This window comes from Pangasianodon hypophthalmus, chromosome 28 (assembly GCF_027358585.1).
Source record: "Pangasianodon hypophthalmus isolate fPanHyp1 chromosome 28, fPanHyp1.pri, whole genome shotgun sequence".
NCBI classification, from domain to species: Eukaryota; Metazoa; Chordata; class Actinopteri; order Siluriformes; family Pangasiidae; genus Pangasianodon; species Pangasianodon hypophthalmus.
Window position 1 is genome coordinate 13,556,009 of NC_069737.1, and position 19,410 is coordinate 13,575,418.

A 19,410-nucleotide genomic window follows, 5' to 3' on the forward strand; every position below is an offset into this window, starting at 1 on the left:
TGTGTATAAAATCTTGTGTATGTGGATTAGAGACATTAATCAGCTCATTATCTCAATCAGACAATTGATCCTACTTGGTTTAATGGCTTCTCTTTAAACTGTGACCTACACTCTCAGAAATAAAGGCACCAAACTGTCCTTTTCCTTGTTGCTGAATCTGAGAGCTATTTCTGTGTAATGCTGCAAATATCATCATCATCATCATCTTCATCATCTCCATCATCATCATCATCATCATCATGCATTTGATTATGGCAGTTTGATTTAATTTACTAGTTTCATGGACAAACCTGTTATGGAAATAAATCCCACTAAAGACATTTTTTTGAGTAGCTGCTGTTATTACTAGACATGACACACTCTCAAGGTCTGTTTAATAAAAAATAGAAAAATGATGAAATGAAAAAGGGCATTATGAAATAAAAGTAGGCTTTTTCAGTGGGAGGCATTTTGAAAGATAATAAATATTTTATAATATAATATTTTATAATAATTATTATAAAAGTATTAAATTATTTCACAAAATATGGACTTTTTATATATATTTATTGCTGCATTCTTTATAATCATAGGCATATTTATTTATTAATTTTGAGTAAACATGTTGTAAATAATGGGCGTGGTTTCTGCACAGCACAATGTAAGGAGCACCATAACCCTGTAAGGGCTCTTCACATCCAACACCTGTCTGGAGGGATGTGGAGCTCAGGGATTGTGGTCTACTCAAAGTCATACTGCCCCCTGCTGTTCATCTAAATGTAGTGAAAAGTCCATCCAAGCATAAAACCCCACCATGGCACCCTGTCTTTCATGACTGAATCCCAAATGCACAGTGCTGTTACTGTATTTATGACTTGGAGGTGAGGTATGTAGCTGATTCCTTATTTGGGGGCATCAATAGTTGAAAGGTTACCACCAGTGACTGTATATGTGGTTGGAAGTCAGAACAGGGATTCAAAAGTGAAGCCAAAATGTCTCTGAGGCCCTCTAGTTTTTTGGGGATAATGTTCAGTTGACCTTCATCTCCCCCAGTATTTTTCCTTATGATAAATGCATTTAGTAGGAGTTATTTGATGACAGTTAAAAGGGCGTGGTTGATGAGGTCATTGACAGTTTTTTAGTGAGATTACATTTAACATCTTTTTCTGTAGTAAGGCCATGTCTTGTTCTTTAGTTAGCTGTTAGCTGTAACAGACCCTCAGCAGGGAGTTCTTTGTGGAATCACAGAAGTTGTGTAAGCACAAATGAAAAAAAAAAAAAATCAAAATTTGATTTTGTGTCTCTTCTGTTTGTTCTTTACAGCTGGCATTTGCTTTGTCATATCCTATACTACTTTAAATATAAATATAATATGATATATAATAACATCGTAACATTAGTCCACTGAGCCCAAGTGCAGCTTTTAATTAGCAAAGTGAAATCCACAATACAAATAAAGACTTGCCTTGACTTGAACAGACTTGACTTGACTTGAACAGACTGCAGGTTACAACATCAATACACGATCCGAGACAATGGCTACATGAGGGCTTTATACACCAATCAAGGACACATGACTTAATCAACCAATCAGAACAAGACACATGAAACCAAGGAAACAATCAGAACATGACACAAAGACAAGGATAACACATGACAAGATCACAGGAGGGGCAAGGAACACATGGGAAATGGAGTCCAGAAAGCAATGGCAAGAGTCCAGGGTGGAGTGCCCTCTAGTGGAGTTCATGGGCACTCCAGCTGGCGATCGTAACAAACATATAGTATAATATAATCTAATTATCAACAGTCATGAAAACCTTTTTTCATTTGTTTTACCAGAAAAACAAATGTGTTATGCTGCACATGTTAATTATGTTGATTCATTGTATATATCACACAAAAACAGATGACAGTTTCATTGTTCAAATTCAAATAGTTCAAATATTAAACAGATTTGTCATCATTATTGTTTATAAAGGAGTTAGAGACCATATATACATTAGAATACAATGGAATTATGTAAATGTTTCATGTCTGCAGTGTTTGAAACCCCCAGTCATGTCCCAGGGTCAATTTGACCAAGAAAAGACCCCTAATGGGAGCAAAAAGTGACTTATATATATATATATATATATATATATATATATATATGTGTGTGTGTGTGTGTGTGTGTGTGTGTGTATATATTCATGGGGAGGAGCTATGTCTAATATAATACGTAATATCTAATATGTTTAACAATTTAAAACACCATCTAGTCTAGGCTCTGTCTATTCTGCTAGTCTTACTGTGTTCAGTGACCACTACTGCAGAAGTGAATACAGTTCAGTGACATCTTATTCAGTGAAACTCAGCTTTCAGTTCAGTGAGCTTTCACCCGGTGGTCAGTACTGCACTGTTCACTCATTTCCTGTTCAGCTCTCCTTTATACCAAATCATCCATATTAAAGGCAAAACACAATCAACACTCTCATTTGTGTCCAACATGATAAAATCAAGCTTCCTGAAATGTGGCTCATATGGTCATGTGATCTTCTGTACACTTTGTGCCACTGGCTAAAAATAATAAGAGACCAAGACACAGTTACAGCAATGTAGAAGTGGGCAGAAAATCGCTCTTCCAAAAGTAAGTCCAAAAAAAGTTATAATAATAATAATAATAATACATTTTATTTATAGAGCGCTTTGCGAGATACTCAAAGATGCTTTTACAGAACAGAATTACAGTTGGTAATTGGTAAAATACAGTTGGTAAAATTACATAAGTTTACATACCCCTTGCCGAATCTGCAAAATGTTAATAATTACAAAAAAATAAGAGGGATCATAAAAATTGCATTGTGCTTTTTATTTAGTACCGAATAAGCTAGTTCACATAGCAGATGTTTACATATAATCCACAAGATACAATAATAACTGAATTTTCACAAATTAACCAGTTTTTTTGAAAGTGTGTGTTACCTGGATGATCAACTGCTGTTTTTATGTTTTGTGATAGTTGTTCATCTTTTGATAGTTGTTAAATTTTTTAACTGGTTCATTTGTGTAAATTCAGTTATTATTTTGTCTTGTGGACTATATAAAAACATCTGCTATGTGAAAAAGCTTATTCAGGGCAGTATTTAAAAAAATAATTGTTAATATTTTGCAAGGTGTATGTAAACTTATGACCCCAACTGTAAGTTTTATCTTCTTTTTAAATCCACACAAGCTTTATGAATGTTACACAGAATCATTCAAGCTACCTGATAGCTGCTATTGTGAGAATAAATGGGAAAGAAGTACAGCCTCAAGCTTCACATAGATTTCAATTTTTCAATTTCAATGACTGCCTCCGATGTGCTCAGTTAAATATTTTCATCTCACAAATCCCGACTACAGGGTGGTCACAGGGATAATCAGCCCAGGTCGATATGTTAGATTTAGCCTTTCTATAGCCTGTTATAGCACAGTCCTCATTGTTGTAATCATTGGGTTCCCCATCCCACCAGAACCTGAAAACACAGACAGAATCAGAATGTCTGTTATTTAACATCTGAAGCATCAGACTGAGAGAAAAACTGCATCATGAGTAAATTTCAGTTCAGTGATGTCTTACGCAGTGGTCAGTGGTTTATCGTCCACCCATTTAAATTCCCGCTCTGTCTCTCTGTCAGTCAGACCAATCCAAGCTTCAGTACTGCCAATATAATTACTGATGAACTCCTGTAATTGTAATAGCACAATATGAATATAGATACTCACTTATTCTCTCTCTCTCTCTCTCTCTCTCTCTCTCTTTCTCACCTGTTCCTCTCTGCTGTTTATGATCACCAGGTCTGCTCCTCTCTCTCTGCAGTACTTTCTGCTCTCATTCCAGCTCTTCTTTTCAGTAGAAATGTTGTAAATGCTCGATCTGAAAACTCTCCATCCTTTTTTAGAGTATTTATATAAATATTGATGTATTCATTTGATAACATAATTTATTCATAATGCTTCAGAGATGATTTGATTTCCATCACTGTCTTTAAATCATGTTGCCTAATTTCAAGTGTATATAACTATCATTCTTAATAACTTTACCTAGTATAAATCAAGGCAAGACAACACAATGTAGAAATGAATGTTTTTTTTATCTCATCAGTAATATTTTAAGATTTTTGGATGAATTGAATTTATAACATGTCTTCTCTTAAATGTTACTAATAAAAATATTAGAGCAGGAAATGATTAGTTTCACATTTTAAACCACACCACATTGTGTTTTTATTACCACATAAAAAAAACAAAAAAAACCCAGGTTTCTTGTTGCCAGTGAGGCGCACACAAAAGAACTAATATCATTAACCAGGGTTGCCAGGTTTTCAGCTAAATTTCCAGTGCAACTACATCTCAAAATCCACGCAAAAGTTTTTTAAACTAGCCTAACTAGCCTAACTAGCCTAATGTGGTGTAAAAAAAACCTCATCCTATGCGCTCCTCCTCCCCTGAGTATGGTGCATCATGATTCCTGCCCCAAAGAGCCGCTATTATTACTTGTTGTAGTTCCCATTTTGACCACTAGGTGCAATAAATAAAACTATGAAGGTATTTTGGGAATTAACTATGGAGGTATTTTCTTGATTAAACAATAAAGAAATGGTTTTGCAGCAAAATATTTTGTAAAAGGATTTCTCACGAGAGTGTCATCACAAAAACAATACATTTTTGGTTTTATTAAATAAACAAATTTATGCATATTTAATTAGATGCAGTCTTATTTTTCCTAAATCAATGTAATTGAAAAAGTTCCACTATCAAAAAAAGAAAAAATAAATCTGTAAGAGCAATCAACTGCCAAAGATTAACTGTGAAATCTATTATTTATTTATTTATTTATAGATTTTTTTTAATCCTATTCACCTGTAGCATCTTGCCTTAAAAATGAATGAAATAATTTCTGGTGTAGATGCGAGTATTTAACATTTCACATAAACACAGTATTCACCTACCAAGTTTTGAAATTGCACTGTGCAGTTCGGAGTTCTCCATCAGGTTGTTGTATCTGGTCTGTAGCTGGTCTTTTTCTGTACTCACGTTATTGAATTTGATCCACAGCACCGTGATGCCAGTCAGTAGGAGAACACACAGCAGCAGCACACACACTGTGGTCAGTTTGTAACATCTGCTCCATGTTTCTCCTAGAGATGAATGAACACAGATGCACACTTATTATCTTTTAAGCTTTTAACGGTTTAAACGCCTTTAATTGCCAGTTGAGCATTGTTTGAATGCCACAGCCTATTTGAGTATGATCATGAGAAAACAAGGAAATGAAAGTATTGTCTTTCTTTCTTTCTCATTTCGTTTCCTTCCTCATTTTAATGGCAGATATCTACCTTAAGCAATCCAGTACTTCTACAATGTACTTCTCCTTTTCCTTACTTCTTAAAACTATAAGAAATGGAGTGGTTATTTCATAACATCTCATAGTACATATTGGGATGCATATGATTTGTTTTGGTGATGCACTGATTTGGTGATCTGCTTTATATTCAACCATTGTAAAGATATTTTAAATAACATGTGCTGTTACATCTGAATGGCATATCAATGCAATTAAAAATGAACAAATTTCATATTCAGGTTTTTTTCTTTTAATTTATTACATTTAGCATTTTACATTTTCTTTTTTTTTTTTTTTACAGTATACCTAGCTTACTTTTGTTTCATTTGCTTACATAACCACATACAAAGCAAATAATGTGATAACACAGAGAGAGAGAGAGAGAGAGAGAGAGAGAGAGAGAGAGAGAGAGAATATGAATGCATTTCTTAATATTTAACAAAAATTGTTAATTGTTTTTTAAAGAGAATGACATTTTTTAAAAAATCAATTTGCTTATGTTAACAGTTAACAGCTATAAACAGTCATTCCCTCACTTTCTCTTGACTTCAAAAAGAAAGAAAATTGCAGCTAGACATGTTACCAAGAAACCGTAAAGCAAAATGTAATTTATTCTTTGATACTAATGTTTGGAAAACTCAAAGTTGCAGTGTTACGTATGACTGTGACAAAGCGCAGACACTGGCGATTCCTTCCAAAAATATGTTAAATAAATGTTTACTGACAGAAAACCTTACCATATCAACAAGTAGACATTTTTATTTGTTAAATACCAACATGTTTTTAATCCATTTATTTACTCTTAGATTATGTGGAGCAGTGAATGTATTGCCTTCTGACCAATCACAAGAGCTGTACTATAATATTCATTCATTGACTCTAGTCTTAATGTTTTGCAACCCGAGTGTTTCATTTCTTACACATCACTATGCAATATACACTTTAAAACCTGCGTACCTGTGTGTTCAGTCTGTAGGCTTTTCTCTTTTCTCGTGGCTTCTGTTTCTTCTTTATGGTCATGACCTCTAACAGTGTCTGCACTGTCATAGATTTCCACTACTATTTCTCTGTGCTCTCCTCTTTTCTCAGTGTAGTTCACATACTCAGAATCTAGCTCAGACATCTCTGATCTCTAAAAGACTGAAGTACTGTGTCTCTGCCTGCATCCATCAACCTCCGCTTTGTGTGTATAGGTTGTAACAACACAGGCCACTTATTGCGCTGGTGAATAGTGAAATCATAATTGTGTAATGCTGTTAAATGAGGAAGTCATCAGGCGTCAGCAGAACTCAATTCCAACTGTATAATTCCAGAAGAATTGTTCGTGTATTATTGGGTACAGGATTGTCATTGATGTTATGTCAGCACCGGAGTAGGCCCTGAACTCCAATTCCCAGAATCCTTCACAGCCTCAGAACATATTCTGAGTCTCATTCTCGTCACCCACATCCACTATCACATATACCTTCACCTGATTACTGATCTCACACACACCTGGATTCAGTCTGCACACACACACACATACACACAGTGTGAAGTTTCTCTCTGAGTTCATGCACAGTGAAACTAAGTCTTCCATTCTGGTTTTGTCTTTGTTTGCTGATCACCTGATTCATGCCTGTTTCTCACCCTGCTTTTGATTGACTTATTGGATCAGCTTACTTCTTGGTCCCAAGTCTGCCTTCATTTGCAACCATCTCTGCTCGATTGTAATCGCTGACAAAATGGTGTGGTATAAGAGGAACAAAACATGTCAGGATGTGCTATAAATGTTAAATAATGAACTTTGATGTGATATGTGTAACTCCACTTTGAGCCAGGCCACATCACATTTCCCTCTTGTTGATTATTTTGCTATAACCGCATGCCCCTAAGTATTTCATTTCTTATGTAATATTATATAACTATTTACAAAAAAGGAAACAGTTAGGATTGGTGTTATCAAGTGAGGAATAATGAGGTGATTGAGCTTATTTTACTGCTTTGTCAATATATAACCGTAGCACAAGACATGACTCTCTGATGCAATTCATTGCTTAACCTCAGTTCTGCTGGAGACTTCCTTATTTAGTAGCAACGCTAAAGGCAACAGGGGCTTAGGAAACAATAATAACCAAGCAGGGAAAAAAGGCAAAAGGGACGGCTTAAATACACAGAACGGCAACAAGACACAGGTGAAAGCAATGACACCAATTACAACAAAGATAAACTAAGGCAGGGTGACATCTAGTGGAGAAAAAAACATAACACAACAAAAAAACAGAAAAAAGGACCAAAACTCTGACACAAAGTGCTGCTTTACATAGATAGACTGAGAGTCCATCTTCATTTTTGAGTATTTTTGTTTTAAATAAAAAGATGTCTTCTGATTATGTAATAATGTTTAAGGAGAGAGGAGGATACATAGAGAGGGTGGTGCAACTCTATGGGAGTAGTGCAGATCCCAAAACAGAGACAGAGGACAGCAAAACAAAGGGAAATCTAAAAACATGACACAAAATTTTAACATTTGACCTAATGAAAGAAGGTGAGATAAATTGTGTGATGAACTAAAATGAGAACGAATAATGTATGTAATGCAACATACAGTATCTATCATAAATTGAAGATTAATCAGAAATCTATTGATGTATATCAATAATAATTGTCATGGATTATTTCCAGGCATTATTTAAGGTAACTGACATATCATTGTGAAATAATTTTATATATAGCTTTTAATCTACATGTATATACACTGATCAGCCATAAAATTAAAACCACTGACAGGTGAAGTGAATAACATTGATTGTCTCGTTACAATGGCACCTTTCAAGGGGTGGGATGTATTAGGCAGCAAGTGAACAGTAATTTCTTGAAGTAGATGTGCTGGATGCAGGAAAAATGGGCAATTGTAAGGATCTGAGCGCATTTGACAAGGGCCAAATTGTGATGGCTAGATGACTGGGTCAGAGCATCTCCAGAACAGCAGGTCTTGTCGCTATCAGTTTGTAGATTTAAACGGTGACCACTCAGCACGTTATCGAGTAGAATATGGCGTTCCGCAGGGTTCAGTCTTAGGCCCACTGCTTTTCACGTTATACATGCTCCCTTTAGGTAACATAATCCGCAAACATAATATTAGCTTCCATTGTTATGCTGATGACACACAGTTATACGTCTCAGCTAGGCCAGATGAGAATAGCCAGTTAAAGAAAGTTGAGGCATGTGCGATAGACATAAGAGACTGGATGCTAAGCAACTTTCTCCTGCTAAACCCAGAAAAAACAGAGGTTCTGGTACTGGGACCACAAGCCGCTAGAAGTAAGTTTAGAGATCACACTGTTACTTTAGATGGTCTCTCTGTTTCAAGTAGTCTAACAGTAAAAGATCTCGGTGTGATTATAGACTCTAATCTCTCATTTGAGGCGCATGTAGATAATGTAAGCAGGTTAGCATTTTTCCACCTCAGAAATATCGCTAAGATTAGAAATATACTTTCGCTAAGTGATGCTGAAAAACTAGTCCATGCATTTATCACGTCCAGATTAGATTACTGTAACGCTTTACTATCTGGATGCTCGTCTAGATGCATAAATAAGCTTCAGATAGTTCAGAACGCAGCAGCGAGGGTCCTGACTAGGACTAGGAAGTAAGAGCATATCACGCCAGTCTTATCTACATCTACACTGGCTCCCAGTAAGATTCCGCATCGATTTTAAAATATTACTCCTAACCTATAAAGCATTAAACGGTCTCGCTCCGCAGTATTTAAGCGATATGTTAGTACCTTACGTTCCGCCACGCCTACTTCGCTCTAAGGATACAGGCTGTCTATCAGTACCACGCATTGCCAAAACCACGGCAGGGGGCAGAGCTTTCTCTTACCAAGCCCCAAAATTATGGAATAGTCTCCCAGTTAATGTACGTGAAGCAGACACGGTCTCAGTGTTTAAGTCGAGGTTGAAGACTTATTTATTTAACCTAGCATTTAGCGACTAGTGTTTTTATCAAAGGAGTAGATCTGGGGGACTCGTGGATGTTGAGTTTTATCTCCACACGGTGACTGTGAGTGTACCTAACCACTTTCCTTCTCCTTCTGCCGAGCTACACTCCTGAGCTGCCGGTGATCCAGACCTCCCCCCCTTCACTCTGGACCTGTCCACCGGCAATGCTTCATACTGCCACGAAAACGCTTCAGCTGTTTTCCATGGACTACACCAACACACATTGTGCTCACACACACGCACACTACAGTGTAAACCCATATGAGGATGGGTTCTCTGTTGAGCCTGGTTCCTCTCAAGGTTTCTTCCTATCACCATCTCAGGGAGCTTTTCCTTGCCACCGTCGCCCTGCTTGCTCATCAGAGACGGCACACACTCACACTTCACTTTACTTTTGTTTGTGTAAAGCTGCTTTGAGACAATGACCTTTGTAAAAAGCGCTATACAAATAAAAATGAATTGAATTGAATTGAATTGTGGGGTGTTCCCAGAAAGCAGTGGTTAGTACCTACCAAAAGTGGTCCAAGGAAGGACAACCGGTGAATCAGCAACAGGGCCATGGACACCCAACGCTCACTGATGTACATGGGGAGTGTAGGCTAGGCTGTCTGGTCCGATCCCACAGAAGAGCTACTGTAGCACAAATTGCTTAGAAAGTTCATGCTGGCTGTGATAGAAAGATGCCAGAACACAGTGCATCTCAGCTTGCTGCGTATGGGGCTGTGTAGCTGCAGACCTGTCAGAGTGCCCATGCTGACCCCTGTCCACCACTAAAAGCACCTGCTGTTGTTGTTAATTCATGCATTTGTTTTATGAACATCAGATCTGGATCACAGAGCAATGGGAGAAGGTGGCCTGGTCTGATGAATCATGTTTTCTTTTACATCATGTGGACAGCCAAGTGCGTGTGTATCACTTACCTGGGGAAGAGATGGCACCAGGATGCACAACAGAGTAATACCCATTTCAATGAGATTGAAGCTTATTATCTGCTATTTAACACTAATCCTGTAGATGGCACAGAGCCAGCAGTGATAGCAAGGCCTCTGGTTCTGGCAAGGGTCAAAAGGCAAAGCAATTGAAGAAAACGCCAGAACATTTAACACACTAATCTGTGTCCGGGTTTTCTATCACTCTGTCAGTTACCCCAGCCCAGGCAACCCTGCGTGAGGCCGGTAACAAATGCAATCTAGAACTATAAATAATGCACATACTAGAGTCACATTAATAAATGAATCAATTAGGATGCATGTACATATGTCTTAATTTAATACAAAACTGCATTTTGTTTCTAAATCTTTTGGCTTTCCATAGTCACAGCTCTAGCTCACTGTCTCAGAACATGCCATGAGGAAGACTCTGAGGTGAGTGAACAGCAGAAAGGCAGCGGGCCCAGACAATATCCCCAGAATGGTTCTAAAAACCTAGCCCTACTGCTCACCACTATTTTCAACCTGTCCCTGACAGTCTGTTGTCCCTACATGCTTTAAGAGATCCACTTTTATCCCTGTACCCAAGACATCCATTCCAGCTGAGCTGAACAATTACCGTTCAGTGGCTCTGACCTCTGTGGTGACTTATCAAAGACCTCATCCGCTCCTGTCTCTCCAGGACACTAGACCCACTCCAGTTCACTTACTGATCAAACAGAATGATGCTAGCCTTCAGGACATCTACACCAGGCGGTGCAGGTCCAGAGCAGCAAAGATCTTCAAGGATCCCACACACCCCTACAACAACAGACTATTCCGGTGACTTTGGTCTAGGAAAACTATTTTCAAGCTCAGGAGTGGTCCAGAGAATCGGTCCCCAGTCCCCATGGAAAAGGTGGTCTGGGTTATGCTTTAATCAAACTGCAGCACAGTCCATGAGGTGTGGAATCTGTCTATGCTTGGAGTCCTCATGCTGAGTAACATAATTGGTTCAATTTGTCATGTTACCACTTTTGTGATGCTGGGGAAAGAGTTGTTATGGTTAATTTATATACTGATATATAAAACCAGGCATTCATAGGACTGGGGCACTGTAATTATTCACTTTTGGCCCAAATAGAAGAGACAGAAAACCCCACAGTTAAAAGCACAGCTTAAAAGGAACAAGCAAATTTAAGAAAGGGGAAATGGGCCTTTCAGTAGAAAGACACATTTTCATTAGTTCGCTCTTGACTCACAGTGATGGTAATGCCAAGTAGCACACAAAGGAAGCACTGTTCGTCCTGTTCCTTTGGCCCAAAGGAAAATAATAGTAATAAAAAGCAAACAGACAAACATAGTGCACGCCTTTTTGCAAGCCTGAGTGCACAAAAGTGATGTATGGATTGCGCAATTCTCGATTCGATCGATAACAGAAGGAATGTGAACGCAAACCTGCAATTATGAGCATATTATATATCGTTCTTATTATGCCGTTGATGAGGCCTCATGATATAATACATTGGTCAACACTACTTTTTTTATTGGTGAGCTACTGATAGATATGGGAACAAATACTACCAACCTAGAGAGAACAACATTAATAAATGTTATCAAAGCTATTGAAGTGGCCTTTGCAGGCAGCAGCAATTAACGTAAAGCGTGTGTGTGTGCGTTTGTGTGTGTGTGGGTATGTACCTGAGGTTGTAGTTTTCGAATGGGTTCTGGTCACCCGAGTCTCCAGAACATCTTCATTCACATAGATAGCTTCGTATGTGTCCTTTAAGTCAGCTGATCTGTTGTCTGCTGAAGTTCTTGAGTTCGCATAAACATTTCCAGTCATGTCTATTTCTGTTTTCCCTGATCAGCCTTCATTCTGTGTAATGTGCAGGTCTGTTTTGTCTCCGCTGCAGCTCGCACAGAGTAACTCTGTATATGTGCTGTTGTTGAACATATATGTCTGTGCTCTGTTGTCTGGAAAGGAAGTAGAGAGCCACATAAACCACAGACAGTGCTTTCAGAAGCCCATCTCTGTACATGCTCACTTTAGTGTCTATGTGTATTTACACTGAGGTGTGCATATGGTCCCTGTTTGAGAATGAGATTTCACTTCTCTTTACAGGTTCTGATTCTTTATGCCTGGTTGTGCATGTTCTGTTAATGTTGATGTCCTGCATCTCTGGATAAAGGCCTTTATCAGAATCACCTAATCATCTCCTCTCTTTCTGCTAGACTTCTTTAACTCAGAGATGATCACGTTCAGAGTTCTAGATCAGCTAGAGTTCATTTGTTACATTTTATGTATTTCTGATGGTGAGCATTCACCCCTGTGCTGTTTGCTTAATGTCAGTGAGCCAGTTAAAACTATGGTAAAAAAAAAAAGAAAACTGAAACTCAGTGTGGTTTCCTTTGTAATATGCAACTCCCCCAACACACACACACACACACACACACACACACACACACACACACACATAGAGCGGAAATCCAGTGATACATTGTAAATTATGACCAGCAAAGGGCTCAGAGGGGACAGTTAACATTAATAATGAATAAAACATAACAGGGTGTGCTGCTATAGGGAAATAATCAATGAAACTTGATGAATGTCAGTTGAAAACCCATCAGTCTGTCCCCTTTGAGTAGCCAATGATGCCACATCCATTTTATGATAGACTTTTATAGTCAACTCAGCAAAAACTCAAAAAAAAAAAAATCCAATCACACAGGTTTCATTTCAGGGATGTCTATATTCTGAGATCATTGCTCCATTTTAATTTCACTTTCAGATTTTTTTTTCCACACTTCCCTGAAACATGATGAAGTGTCCTAATCGAAGAGGTGTCTGTAAAAGGCCACAATCGAGAGACATTTGAAATCAACCGAATGAGTAACATCAACACTTCTGAGACTGTTATGCATGTGTTCTTTGTGTACAAATTTGCAATTTTATTTAATGTAAAGAATTCAGTGTCTACACAATGTCTAACTCTAAAGAGAGCAGGTACAGAGGGGAGCTTCTGAAAGTTCCATGTGGTTTGTGTGGCTCTCACCTCAACTGCCTGTACTGAGAACAGAGCATATATTTAACGCTGAGAGCAGGAAACTTCAGTTGAGATAAGAGAACTGGACATAACAGACTGCTAAGGGTTCCAGTATTACAGAAGAAAACAGAAATGGAGATGTCAAAGTCAGGAATTTCAGGAGACAACAGATCAGCCGACGTAAAGAACAATGATGCATGTGATGTATGTGTAAATGATGATTTATATGAAGATATGACCGGATACCATAAGAGAACTGTGACTTCAGGTACACACAGACATGCACATATTCACACACAGTTGGACACTTTTATTGTTTTTTTTTTCTTTTACTTAAATGAAGGAATGAATCATCAGTAACACTATGTAGATAACCCTAAGACTGTGTTACTTTCTAGCTTCCAAAACAAACACTGCATGGAACAGATGTTACAGAGTGACTGCAGTGGGTGCAGTGCTGTTGTGTGTTCTCCTGGTGACTGCCATCACAGTGCTGTGGATCAAATTCATCAACCTGACTACTGAAAACAACCAACTACAGACCAGATACAACAACCTGATTATAGAGAGAGACCAGTTACAGACCAGATACGACAACCTGACTATAGAAAGAGACCAGTTACAGCGGGAGAGATCTGGACTGCACAGTGCACTTTCTAAACTTGGTAAGTGAATATTGTACATATGCAGAATGTTAAAAACTCACCTTTACATTCACATCTGAAGCATTATCACTAAAGCATTAGCATTAAATCATCATAGTGCCAAAATCCTTTTATGCAAGTGAATTAATATCTATGTAAATACTCTATACAAGGATGGAGATTTTTCAGATCGAGCATTTACAACATTTCTACTGAAAATAAGTACTGGGATGACAGCAGAAAGTACTGCACAGACACAGGAGCAGACCTGGTGATCATAAACAGCACAGAGGAACAGGTGAGAGAGAGAGAGAGAGAGAGAATAAGTGAGTATCTATATTCATATTGTGCTATTACAATTACAGGAGTTCATCAGTAAATATTTTGGCGGTACTGAAGCTTGGATTGGTCTGACTGACAGAGAGACAGAGGGGGAATTTAAATGGGTGGATGGTAAACCACTGACCACTGAGTAAGACATCACTGAACTGAAATTTACTCATGATGCAGTTTTTATCTCAGTCTGATGCTTTAGATGTGAAATAACAGACATTCTGATTCTGTCTGTGCTTTCAGGTTCTGGTGGGACGGGGAACCCAATGATTTTGGAAGCAGAGAGGACTGTGTTATAACAGGCTATAGCAAGGCTAAATCTAACATATCAACTTGGGCTGATTATCCCTGTGACCACTCTGTAGTCGGGATTTGTGAGATGAAAATATTTAACTGAGCACATGAAGGTCAATAGCTGAAATTGAAACAGTATATCTTAAAATGGCCCCCCATGTCTTAGCTTTTGCTTATGCCTAATGGTCAACAACTCTGACATGTGTGCCAACTTTCATGAAATTTTAAGCATGCTAAGAGCCTCAAAAAGGCTCGAAAAGAGTATTATGTTTGATGCATTACCACGGCAACACTAGTTAAGATATGAAGAATCCTTTTGCAATTTTACATCAGCTGTGTCTCGACATTACTCTGACCAAGTTTGAAGCGATTAGGTTAAATGTAAGAAGGCTATTTAAGAGCCTGTTTTAAGTCACACAGTTCCTGCTGCCAGTTGGTGGCGCTATGACCTTGACTCACAATAGTCACATCCATGTGATCAGCCCCAATGACCAAACATACAGCTCAAACTTGATCTAAATCACTCAGTGCATGCAAAAGATACAAGACACTTCCTGTTTCCCTTTGTTCACCATAAATTTATTGCCTTGCCATGGCGAAACTGCTCGAGATATCAAAAATCCCTTCATAATTTAGCATCCTCAATGTCTTGGTATAATGTTGACCAAGTTTGGTGAACTTCGCATGAATCCCCTAGGAGGAGTATTTCAAAAGTTCAGAGCCTACAATTTTCAAAAAATTCACATTAAATCCAAAATAATCTACTTCCTGTTGGGTGGAGCTAATGACATTTTGAAAGTTGTCCAGCTTGATGAGAACAAAATATGTACCGAGTTTGGTGACTGTGGGTGAAACTGACCCCACCACTTTAGTCAAAATGGGGCAATACAGAGCCCCCGTCCATGCCCATGTATTATCTTTTGCCTACGCCTAATGGCAGACAACTCTGACGTGTACCAGCTTTCATGAAATTTTAAGCATAATAAGAGCCTCAAAATCACCCAAAAAGAATATTAATGTTTGTGTTACCATGGCAACACTATTTAAGATATCAAAAATCCTTTCACAATTTTCCATCAGGTTGCACAGGTAGTCCAGCTCCTCAAGGATGGCACATCCATACATGCCGTCGCAAGTACGTTTGGTGTGTCTCCCAGCACAGTTTGAAGTGCATGAAGAAGATACCAGGAGACAGGCCGTTACACGAGGAGAGCTGGACAGGGCAGCAGGAGGACCGGTATTTGCTCCTTTGTTTGAGGAGAAACAGGAGGAGCACTTTCAGAGCCCTACAAAATGACCTCCAGCAGGCTACTGGTTTGCATGTTTCTGACCAAACTGTCAGAAACAGAGGACATCAGGTCCTCCATGAGGGTGGCATGAGGACCCAATGTCCTCTAGTGGGACCTGTGCTCACAGCCCAGCACTGTGCAGCTCGATTGGCATTTGCCAGAGAACACCAAAATTGGCAGGCCCGCCGTTGGCGCCCCTTTCTCTTCACGGATGAGAGCAGGTTCATACTGAGCATATGTGACAGACGTGAAAGAGGCTGGAGATGCCGTGGGGAATGTTATGCTGCCTGCAACATCATTCAGCATGACCGTTTTGGCGGTGGGTCAGCGATGGCCTGGGGAGGAATATCCTTGGAGGGTCGCACAGACCTCCACGTGCTAGCCGTACCGCTGTTAGGTATCAGGATGAAATCCTCAGAGCCATTGTCAGACCTTACGCTGGTGCAGTGCACCAGGGTTCCTCCTGGTGCATGACAATGCCTGGCCTCATGTGGCCAGAATGTGTAGGCAGTTTCTGGATGATAAGACATTGATGCCATTGACTGGCCCTCATGTTCCCCAGACCTGAATCCAATTGAGAACCTCTGGGACATTATGTATCAGAGCATCTAAAGTCACCAAGTAACACCACAGAGTGTACAGGAGCTCACTGATGCCCTGATCAAGGTCTGGGAGGAGATCCCCCTGGACACCATCCGCCATCTCATCAGGAGCATGCACAGACGTTATCGGGAGTGCGTCCAGGCACGTGGGGGCCATATACACTACTGACTTACATTGAGTTGCTGTGATGAAATTCATGCAAGTTGGATCAGCCTGCAATTTCAATTTTTTTACTTTGATGTTTGGTGTGATTTTGAATCCAGCCCTCAATGTGCTGATGACTTTGGTTTCCATTGACCATTGTGACATCATTTTGTTCTCAACAAATTACACAATGTATATAAATAAAGATTTTCAACTTGAATATTTCGTTCATCTAGCTATATATACACAGTCAGGTTCAGAAGTATTTGGACAATGACAGAGTTTTTGTGATATTGCCTTTATACACCACCACAATGGAGTTGAAATAAAACAATCAAGATGTGATCAAAGTGTAGACTTTCAGCTTTATTTTAAGAGGCTCCACAAAAATATGGCATTTACCATTTGGGAATTGGCAACAAAGTACCTCCATTTTCAGGGGCTCAAAAGTATTTGGACAAAGTGACATAATTGTAAATATAACCAGAATTTTAGTCCTTTGCAGTCAATGACTGCCTGAAGTCTGGAGCCCATGTTCTCAAAACACAAATTCTGAGTTCCCTCCCTGGAGATGCTTTGCCGGGCCTTCACTGCACCCACCTTCAGTTGCTGCTTGTTTGTGGTTCTTTCTGCCCTCAGTCTTGTCTTCAGTAAGTGAAAAGCAGCTCTATTGGGTTGAGATCAGGTGACTGACTTGGCCATTGAAGAATATTCCATTTCTTTGCCTTCAAAAATTCTTGAGTTGATTTCGCAGTATGTTTAAGGTCATTATCCACCTGCACTGTGAAGCGGCGTCCTATCAGTTTTGTAGCATTTGGCTGAATGTGAGCAGAGAGTATAGCCCTATACACCTCTGAATTCATCTTGCTACTTCTGTCAACAGTCACATCATCAATAAACACCAGTGTGCCCGTTCCATTGGCAGCCATACATGCCCATGCCATAACACTGCCTCCACCATGTTTGACACATGATGTGGTATACTTTGGATCATGAGCTGTTCCTTTCTTTCGCCATACTTTTCTCGTCCCATCATTCTGGTACAAGTTAATCTTGGTTTCATCAGTCCAAAGAATCTTATTCCAGAACATGGGAGGCTTTTTAGATGTTTTTTGGCAAAGTCTAATCTGGCTTTCCTGTTCTTGAATGTTACCAGTGGTTTGCACCTTGTTGTAAACCCTCTGTATTTACATTCATGAAGGCGTCTCTTGATTGTAGATTTTGACAATGATACGCCTACCTTCTCCAGAGTATTCTTGATTTCTGTTGATGTTGTGAAGGGATTTTTCTTCACCAAGGAAAGGATTCTGCGATCATCCACTTTAGCTGTCTTCTGTGGTCTTCCAGGCTTTTCAATGTTGTTGAGCTCACCAGTGCTTTCTTTCTTTTTAAGAATGTACCCAACTGTTGATTTGGCCACAGCTAAAGTTTTTGCTATCTCTCTTATAGATTTATGTTGTTTTTTCAGCCTAATGATGGCCTCCTTCACTTGCATTGAGATCTCCTTGGACTTCGTATTGGTAGCTCCAGTCGAACAGCTGCCAAATGCCAACTTAAAACCTGATATCAACTCCAGACCTTTTATCTGCTTCATTTGTCTTGATGTAACGAGGAAATGGACCGCACCTGGTCAATTAACTTCTTGTCAGTCAGTTGTCCAAATGCCTTTGAGCCCCTGAAAATGGAAGTACTTGCTTAAAATGGCAATAATTCGTAAATAGTAAATGCCATATTTTTGTGGAACCTCTTAAAATAAAGCTGAAAGTCTACACTTCGATCACATCTTGATTGTTTTATTTCAAATCCATTGTGGTGGTGTAGAAAATCACAAAAACTCTGTCATGTCCTTATAACTGACCATGCTAACTATGCTGTTAAAAGCTTACTCTGTGTGTGTGTGTGTGTGTGTGTGTGTGTGTGTGTGTGTGTGTGTGAGAGAGAGAGAGAGAGAGAGAGAGAGATTAGTGCCTTGTTTTACCATACCTTGCTGATCTTGAGAGCGGCTGCTGGTCCCTTTTATACTCTCCACCCCGCCTTGCAGCCACGTGCTCTCATGCTGTCCAAAACAATTGTGGTGCTGAACCGCCACTGTCCTTTCAGCACCTTGGCGGCAGTCATGCTGCTGGCCCGCCGTCACAGTGGACGTTCTACAGCAGTAAATGTCCTAACGCCGCTTCAAATCTGGCAGCATCATACCATCTCACCACTGATTTTTGTCCTATAGCACGTGCTTGAATATCATTTATCAATATACAATATAAAGAAAAACATGTACTTTGTCAACAAAAATGAATGATATCCTTTTGTTAAGTTATACCTTATTTTGATTTAAAAAAAAAGTATTTCCAATTAAATTTTGAAGAATAATCATGTTGAAAATAGTAAAGTAATAAACATGCAGTGGCAGCACTTCCATAGGGGCAGCTAAGGCAGCACCCCACCATTTATACAGTGGATATAAAAAGTCTACACACACCTGGTAAAATGGCAGGTTTTTGTGATGCAAAAAAAAATGAAACCAAGATAAATCATGTCAACGTGAAATTGCAGTGTATAAAAATTAAGTGAAAAACAATCAGAAACCTTAAAAAATTAAAAACTTAAAATAACCTGTTTGCATAAGTGTGCACCTGTTGATTATATTACAGCACGCAGTCTTTTTGGCTAAGAGTCTATCAGCGTGGCACATCTTGACTTGTCAATATTTTCTCACTCTTTCTTGCAAAAATATTCTGGATCCATCAAACTGTGAGGGCATCTCCTGTGCACAGCCTGCTTCAGGTCACCCCACAGATTTTTAGTTGGATTCAGGTCT

At 39.0% G+C, this 19,410-nt stretch overlaps 2 protein-coding genes across 3 annotated transcripts; one reads left to right on the plus strand and one right to left on the minus strand.

The window, feature by feature from the left end:
- Positions 1-1,384: 1,384 nt before the first annotated feature.
- Positions 1,385-12,188, minus strand: LOC117596298 (C-type lectin domain family 4 member C). Of its 2 annotated transcripts, none has more exons than XM_034301000.2 (5): positions 11,943-12,188; positions 4,953-5,141; positions 3,769-3,893; positions 3,581-3,687; positions 1,385-3,476 (listed from the first exon to the last, which is right to left on the minus strand). In XM_034301000.2, exons 1-5 carry the CDS (start codon positions 12,085-12,087, stop codon positions 3,326-3,328), a joined length of 717 nt encoding a protein of 238 aa, XP_034156891.2. In that variant the 5' UTR covers positions 12,088-12,188; the 3' UTR covers positions 1,385-3,325. The 2 variants fall into 2 exon arrangements, with proteins under 2 accessions (XP_034156891.2, XP_034156890.2); XM_034300999.2 differs by lacking the exon at positions 11,943-12,188 and adding an exon at positions 6,305-6,630.
- Positions 12,189-13,522: 1,334 nt separating this feature from the next.
- LOC117596820 (C-type lectin domain family 4 member E-like) lies at positions 13,523-16,852 on the plus strand. The gene is made up of 5 exons (XM_034302538.2): positions 13,523-13,556; positions 13,687-13,953; positions 14,106-14,230; positions 14,298-14,404; positions 14,509-16,852. The coding sequence occupies exons 1-5, from the start codon at positions 13,523-13,525 to the stop codon at positions 14,660-14,662; spliced, it is 687 nt and encodes a 228-aa protein (XP_034158429.1). The 3' UTR covers positions 14,663-16,852.
- Positions 16,853-19,410: the final 2,558 nt, after the last annotated feature.

What these genes read in the sequence shown, in the direction of transcription:
- LOC117596298 (XM_034300999.2), bottom strand. Translation starts at nt 6,470, where the DNA reads ATGTCTGAGCTAGATTCTGAGTATGTGAACTACACTGAGAAAAGAGGA. An exon ending in CCTACAGACTGAACACACAG is followed by an intron (nt 5,142 to 6,304) that starts GTACGCAGGTTT and finishes ATTCATCTCTAG; the next exon opens with GAGAAACATGGAGCAGATGT. An exon ending in TAAACAGCAGAGAGGAACAG is followed by an intron (nt 3,688 to 3,768) that starts GTGAGAAAGAGA and finishes TTACAATTACAG; the next exon opens with GAGTTCATCAGTAATTATAT.
- LOC117596820 (XM_034302538.2), top strand. Translation starts at nt 13,523, where the DNA reads ATGACCGGATACCATAAGAGAACTGTGACTTCAG. An exon ending in TAAACAGCACAGAGGAACAG is followed by an intron (nt 14,231 to 14,297) that starts GTGAGAGAGAGA and finishes TTACAATTACAG; the next exon opens with GAGTTCATCAGTAAATATTT. An exon ending in GGTAAACCACTGACCACTGA is followed by an intron (nt 14,405 to 14,508) that starts GTAAGACATCAC and finishes CTGTGCTTTCAG; the next exon opens with GTTCTGGTGGGACGGGGAAC.